We start from the raw sequence: 7608 nt of genomic DNA on the forward strand, positions 1-7608 counted from the left end.
ACTAATAGAACATTGTTTTATTATATTATTAGCCCCTAATAAAAGTGTCGCAGCTTTGAAAATATAGATGGGTTACTGTTTTATTTTCTGTGACAAACGGATGAACTATTATCATCAAACTAAAATTATAGGAAGTACTACACCCAGTTTAGTATAAAAAGGAGCCTAGCAAGTATCAGAACATTGAACATTGCTCTGGAGAGTAGACAGCACCTTGGATTCTCTGTATATCATCTCTAAGAGAAGATCATCATGTCTCACCGCTCCATCCTGGCCTCATCTGGACACAAGCACTTCAGTTCTGGTTCTGTTTCTTTACCCAAATATTCCAGCTCACACGGCTTCTTATCACACTCTTCTAAAAATGTTCACCAGACCCAGCATTGTTTCAGCAGCAAGAGTGACCATTCTGCTGGGTCAAAGGGACCTAAGATTTCAGTCGGAAGTTTCCATTTAGGGAAAAGTGGACATGGACATGGATCTGGATTTGGTATTGTTGGACATGGTCATGGATTTAAAGGAATGTCTGGTTCTGGAGGGATCACAGCAGTTACTGTAAACCAGGGTCTTCTGGCTCCTCTCAATCTGGAAATTAACCCAAACATCCAAAGAGTTAGAACAGAAGAAAAGAACCAAATTAAGGGCCTGAATAATAAATTTGCCTCCTTTATTGACAAGGTGAGAATTGTCAAGTTCATTTATAATGAAAGGAAAAGGTGTATGTATATATGATTAAGTGGCCAACAATAATTATAGGGTTAACATAAGGCACATCAAGGTGTATGTGTTATTTTCTGTTTGATTAAAGTTTTAAAGTTGTGTCCCTAAATGTAAAATTTATTTAGCATGAACAACCAGTGCAGTTTGATGTTATAGTGTATGACTGTCCCCACAATGATCTGCAAATTATTTAAGATTATTTCCCAGTATATACTTTACTTAAAATGAAATACACAGGATGTCTATGAAAATATACTGCATTTAATATAGTGAATATGAATTCAATAGGGCTGATTTACTACAGGGTTAGAGAACTGTAATTCAAAATTATTTTTTTAATCTAAATATTAACCTCAATTTTTCAAGCACGTAAAAAGCACCTGCATATGATTGTATATTTATAATTAACATGAATTTGCTTTTCACATTATTGAATAATTTAAGTAAATATCCACACTCATATCATATCATCACTCATAATTGAAATAAATATCCACACTTTTAACTCATTTTGTAAATCACCCTCATTGACTTTAAATTAAAGTATGAAAACTTACATTCTTCAGCCTCCTAAATTAACCAATTTCCACATGAATGATATGCAGTTCATACTAGTGAACGGTTTTATTACTGGAAAAATAGATGTGCTCACTCTGTATTGCTCTGTATTAAATTATTATACTGTCCCAGTCAAAATATTCTAATAAAATGCTTTGCCAATTCAATCTGGCTTAGGTTCATGTGGAATTATATACATTATTGTATGCTACCACATTTCTATACTCATAAGCAATTATTTTATACTCTCAACACAGGTAAGATTTTTGGAACAGCAGAACAAGATGCTGGAGACCAAATGGTCTTTTCTACAGGAGCAGAAGACAGCAAGATGTCAGATTGAACCTCTGTTTGAGGCTTTTATTGGCAACCTCAGGAGACAGCTGGAGAATCTAGAACATGAGAGAGCTCGCCTGGATGCAGAGAGGAACAGCATGGAGGGCACTGTAGAAGAACTAAGGAGAAGGTACCAATACAATTACACATTAATGCATACATGTATGGAGTACCCTGCATATAATGGTAAAGCTTCATGTTTTGGGTCCAGGCTCAGACTGGCAATATGGAAATTTTAGTATTAGTCCTTAATACCTAGCATTTAATTCTTAAAGCAGAACTAAGCTCACAATTAAACTGCTTCTCAAACTAAAGTTTGTTAGAAATGTTCTTTATGTTATTAAATCCTTAATCAAAAATCCTTAAATCAAACACATACAGTGTATGCTACATTTAAGGCATGCCTCTGGTGGTAACTGTCACAGTTTCCAGTGTGTTTATGTCAGCTCTCAACAGAACTTTCACTCAAATGGTGGGTGTTATACATTTGCTTTGATACTGTATTTTGTTTTTTAGGAACAGGTAGGGCTTTCATTTGGTAGTAAATTTAAATAAATAAATAAATACACACACACACATATATATGTTTTTTTTTTCCCGAGACAACATTTACAGAATTTGAGAGTGACAGATATTTACCACAAAATATATTAATTCAAGTCTGCTGATTAAAATCATATTCATTCAACTTTCAGGTAATGTAGCAATATGGTAAAACTCAAAATGAACATATACAATTTAGGAAAGATGTATTCCTTTTTGATGCTACAATGCATGCAGGGGGGGAAATTGCATTGCAGAAATAATTTGCGAAATATTACAGTAAGGCCGTGTACACACGGGCGGATTGTCTGGCCAACTAAGTTCGTCAGACAATCCGACAGACAGTCCGTCCTACTTTTGAATGAACGGAATTGACCACACACGATGAACAGACAGTCCGCTGAAAGCTTGCGCGATGACGTGTACAGCACGTACGACGGGACTAGAAATACGACGTCCAATACACTGCAATGCAACCTTCGGCCGTGTAAATCCTTTCTGAGCATGCACCATACTTAGTCCGTCCAACTTGCCTACTCACGAGCGGACTGTCCGCTGAAACCAAGTTTGGACGGACTGTATTATGGAAATTCCGAAAGACTTAGTCCGCCAGACTGTCTGCTGAAAAAGTCAGCTGAAGCCCACACACGAGCGGATTGTCCGCTGAAACACGTTTCAGCGGACTAAGTTGGACAGACAATCCGCCCGTGTGTACGCCTTAGATTAAATCTTGTTGACGTGGGCACAAATGATTACAATGGTGGCTTTTTCATATTTGCCCATATTTTTTTATTTACACTTTTTGTTCTTTATGAGGGGGCCCTGGATCTATTAAATAGAGATCAGAGCCAAACCCTCATGCAGATGTGCAGCAGAAAATCATTTGTAATAGTGATCTATTGCTGTCTGCAAAAACTCTGGCTGGGCCTACATACTAGGAGTATGTGCATTGACGTGACATGTGACGACATTACACATCCGATGTAAGTACTAAACTGAAGCATAGGGGTTGATTTACTAAATGCAAATAGACTGTGCAGTTGCCCCAGTACTTAACAAATGAGATAAAGCTTCACTTTGCAAAGAGTGCCCAATCATGTGCAAGGAAAAAAAAAAGCATTTTTGCTTGCACATGATTGGATGATGGATGTCAGTAGAGCTTCTGCTCATATACTAAGCTCCAGAGCAATTGCATTCGCAGAGTTTGCAAAGTGCACAGTCTTTTGCCTTTAGTAAATCAACCCCATATTGTTTGTATTTGTTTCTGCAGTGCGCTTCTATTTTATTTATACACCATTTTATTTGGCACTGGGGACTCAAAGTGGTTTAGAAACTGTTAATAATTTACAGATTGTTTAGCATGTAAAGGACATATGAGAAAAAAAAACTTGTCTTTTTACAGATATGAAGATGAAGTCAACAGAAGAACAGGTGCCGAGAATGAATTTGTTTCTCTGAAGAGGGTAAACATTTTAAAATGAGTATTTCTGTATTGCTGTATTGTCTGTTAAAGCAACACTAATAACACGAATAACTCTGTATTTCGAACTTTAGGATGTTGATGCTGCTTTCATGAACAAAGCTGAACTTCAAGCCAAGGCCGACTCCCTGAGCGATGAGATCAGCTTCCTTAGGACCCTGTATGATGCGGTAAATAATGCTCCTTTTGGGTTATAAGCACATTTCTAAATTTCTAAATTTAATTTATACTGCTGTAAAGTAATTGCTGTACATATTTTCTAAATTTTCAGGAAATCAATCAACTCCAAGCTCAGATTTCCGACACTTCAGTTCTTGTGTCCATGGACAACAGCCGAGACCTAGACATCAATGGTATCATCTCTGATGTCAGAGCTCAATATGAAGAGATTGCTAACAGAAGCAGAGCAGAGGCTGAAGCCATGTACCAATCCAGGGTGAGTGTGTTATAATTGGAGCTACAAGGCAACAGGTATCATCATGCATTGTAATTCAGAATAGATATAAGCAAATATGAATATCTGAATAGTTGAAATAAGTGATTGAGAGGAATGCAGTATGTCTTCACCACAGCTCATATTCTGCCCTGGTTTATTTTAAAACAATATATTAATTTAATGAGACTCACGCTGCCAGTACAGGTACCCAGTGTTAAAACACCATTAGTGTGCACCCGGCTAGATTGAGACCATCTGTATAATAGATCATAATTTTACATTTTGATTTCAGCCAACCCTTTTCTTTACAAAATTACATAGCATGCCATGTATAGTTCTGCCCAAAGTCAACATGCATTTAAGCATCTCTTCCCTCCCCAAAAATGTTTTATACTGCGTTTTACAGCTCCTTTGATGTGGTGACTGCATTTGTTTTCATTTTGGCTTTTTCCCTTTTTTTTCACTTGGTATTTCACAATTCTTTTCCCTCACTCTACTGTATCTATGGAGCCATGTTTTTTACTATGACTTCAAATATGTCTTCCTCTCCATCCATTGTTTGTGCGCTCAGTTCAACTCACTAGAAGTAACCAAGACAAGATCTGGCAAGATCAGCACACATTTTCATTACTTGCTGAAAATGTTTTTTAGCATGAAAAAGCGAAATGAATGCAGCCACCACATCAAAGTACTGGTAATCTGAAATATATATATATATTTTTATTTTGAGAGGGGGAGTTAGATATCATCTAAACAGCTGTGTTAATTTTCTGGCAATATCTTTTACTTATGCTAATTCAATTTAAAATAGTGCCGTCGTTTTATATCTTAATATATAAAAAATATGCAGTTTCCTATGAGACATGAGCCTTCAAATAAAATGGTGCATGGAATAACAAATGGAATTAAAACATTTGGTTTCCACAAATATTCAGAATTTTCTTCTTTTTTTATTATCTACAGTTTGAAGACCTGCGAATGGCAGCTGGAAGAAATGGAAATGATCTGCAGAACAGCAAAAATGAGATTGCGGATCTCAATCGAACAATTCAGAAGCTTAAAGGTGAAATTGAATGTGCCAAATCCCAGGTATAAATCCAGAGTTTTTTATAATTTTATGGCCAACTTTACAATATTGTTAGCACCTCTGATTTAAGGTTATTAACAGTTTCATAGCGCTTGCTTAGATGAATGTTTAATGTTATCTTTTTCCAGATTTAAACTGACCAGGAATGTCTTTTGCTTCCCATTTTTACATTTTTATATTGGATATATAAAAAAGTATAATTTCTTTGTAATATGTTATTTGTTGTTTTTTTTGTTGATATAAAAATAATATTTTCAGCACTTGTTTTCATTAAGATCCTTATTGCTCATGTATATTTTGTCAAGCTTATTGAACTCAAATAAAACAAAGCAGGTGATACTCAATTTACCAGATTGAAAAAATAATGTCTGTTATTTAATCATTTCTAGCGTGCTGCACTTGAAGCTGCCATCAGGGAAGCTGAGGAAAGTGGTGAAGCTGCTGTCAGGGATGCCAAGCAAAAATTGTCCGAATTGGAGGCTGCCCTACAGAATGCCAAACAGGACATGGCTCGCCAACTAAGAGAATACCAGGAACTGATGAATGTTAAACTGGCTCTGGATATTGAGATTGCCACTTATAAGAAAATGCTGGAAGGAGAAGAGCACAGGTACATATTTCAGATGTCAGGCAAGGAAGGTGCTAACTGGAATATAAGACAAAGAGATTACTTCATCAGTCTTCTGCTGCTCTTTTAATATCCATTGGCAGGCTTGGGGTGGGGAGGTGGCCTAGCTGTATTATTTAGCTGCATCAGAGAAAAGTCAGGTCGCCAGGATGACTGTGCTGTGTGGCAGAGCCAGAGTGTAAATTTCAGGATGGACATCAAGAGTATTATTAGATTGGGGGTCTGCAAAAGTTGTAGATTCCTACAGACAGAAATAGTTGATCTGGAGTCATACAATGCAGACTTGCTGCAATTGTGCAACAAACTTGTGAAGCCTGGAAAGTCTAGCAATAGCTTAGCAAGTCATTTTCAAATTTGCAGCACAATTGCTTGTTTATCAGGGTTTTCTGCCTGATAACCTGTTCATTTGTTATTTACCAGTTAGTGTTCATAGGTGTAAGAAAAAATCTTACAAAATGGAATTCATGCTAAAATTCTGTTCATTTTTCTCTTTTTCAGGATAGGTGCAGAGGGACATGTAAACATTTGTAAGTAAAACAATTTGTTCCATATATAATAAAAACCTATGTGTAAGTAATATTAATGTCAATTGTATGCCTTCCACATTTAGTGTGGAAATATTTTGAATATAGTTTTTTTTTACTAATGAATAATTTATTATTTCTATTAATTATTCTTACCACAGAAACTATACTCTACTATAATTATGTGTTAAAGTTTTTGGGATTAATAACACTGTGCACAGATCATGATGTGCAGTTTCTAATTTCAGCCAACCACAGACCATCTGAAGCTAACTACACATATCTTTATATTCTAAAATAGGGATATGCAATTAGTGGACCTCCAGCTGTTGCAGAACTAAAAGTCCCATGAGGCATAGGAAGACTCTGACAGCCACAAGCATGACACCCAGAGGCACAGGCATGATGGGACTTGTAGTTTTGCAACAGCTGGAGGTCGGCTAATTGCATATCCCTGTTCTAAAATATAGAGACAAGAGGACTAGGGAGGGTGGGTTAATGGATCTTTAATTAAATTGCCCTTGAAGAAGATTTGAGTAGACTTGCTGGATTCATAATAGCGAAGTTGTCGTCTGAATTACATTGTCTGAACATGTATTTACATATTGCCTGGAATGGAAAAGCTTACCATATTGACATAACCTATCCATTTTCCATTTGTTTCAGCTGTCCTGCACTCCAGCACTGGAGGAAAACACCATTCTTCAGGAAAGTCCCATGAAGCTAGTGGCCACCACCACCAACACCACCATCATCATAATGGAGGGTTCAGCTCCAGAAGCCATGTCCCCATAAGCAAGCATCACTCCAGCCATGGACATCACTGCTAAAGTGAAGACCTATATACAGAGATATGATGAAGCTGCTCAATCGATGCATGGCATAAAAGCCTACATAGAAATGTAGAAATCTCCTTTTCATATTATGTCTATATATGAATTCGGGGTGCTGGCTTGCTTATTAGTGTAGTCTAAATATAATGTTTGCTGTATATATTTGTGACATTGTATACTGTAAAATGCTTCAATAAACAGTAATCCATGTTCTGGCATCTGCTGTTATTATAAAGACTGACACTAGCTGAAATTACATTTCCCACAGAACATTTACAGTAGTTGAAGATTTACAATTCTAATTTTGACCACTGAGAGTATAAGAATGGATGAAGAAACAAACTCAGCTCCTTCCTGTTTATATCACCCTAATTTATACAGAAAACACATATTATGCATGTCTACTAAGCATATTTTACTATTGCCCGTAGTTCCTGTCCCAGTAAAGTCTACTGTATATTGT

The 7608-nt window shown here is 36.5% G+C and overlaps 1 protein-coding gene across 1 annotated transcript; it reads left to right on the forward strand.

The window, feature by feature from the left end:
- The first annotated feature begins 208 nt into the window (after window positions 1–208).
- LOC143983821 (keratin, type II cytoskeletal cochleal-like) lies at window positions 209–7355 on the forward strand. The gene is made up of 9 exons (XM_077483918.1): window positions 209–678; window positions 1536–1744; window positions 3560–3620; window positions 3712–3807; window positions 3909–4073; window positions 5037–5162; window positions 5550–5770; window positions 6287–6315; window positions 6979–7355. The coding sequence occupies exons 1-9, from the start codon at window positions 253–255 to the stop codon at window positions 7140–7142; spliced, it is 1497 nt and encodes a 498-aa protein (XP_077340044.1). The 5' UTR covers window positions 209–252; the 3' UTR covers window positions 7143–7355.
- The last annotated feature ends 253 nt before the right edge of the window (window positions 7356–7608 follow it).

This window comes from Lithobates pipiens, unplaced genomic scaffold, assembly GCF_037356315.1.
Source record: "Lithobates pipiens isolate NorthernLeopardFrog02 unplaced genomic scaffold, aLitPip1_a1.2 Scaffold_16, whole genome shotgun sequence".
NCBI classification, from domain to species: Eukaryota; Metazoa; Chordata; class Amphibia; order Anura; family Ranidae; genus Lithobates; species Lithobates pipiens.

What these genes read in the sequence shown, in the direction of transcription:
- LOC143983821 (XM_077483918.1), top strand. Translation starts at nt 253, where the DNA reads ATGTCTCACCGCTCCATCCTGGCCTCATCTGGACACAAGCACTTCAGT. An exon ending in AATTTGTTTCTCTGAAGAGG is followed by an intron (nt 3,621 to 3,711) that starts GTAAACATTTTA and finishes TTCGAACTTTAG; the next exon opens with GATGTTGATGCTGCTTTCAT. An exon ending in TTGAATGTGCCAAATCCCAG is followed by an intron (nt 5,163 to 5,549) that starts GTATAAATCCAG and finishes AATCATTTCTAG; the next exon opens with CGTGCTGCACTTGAAGCTGC.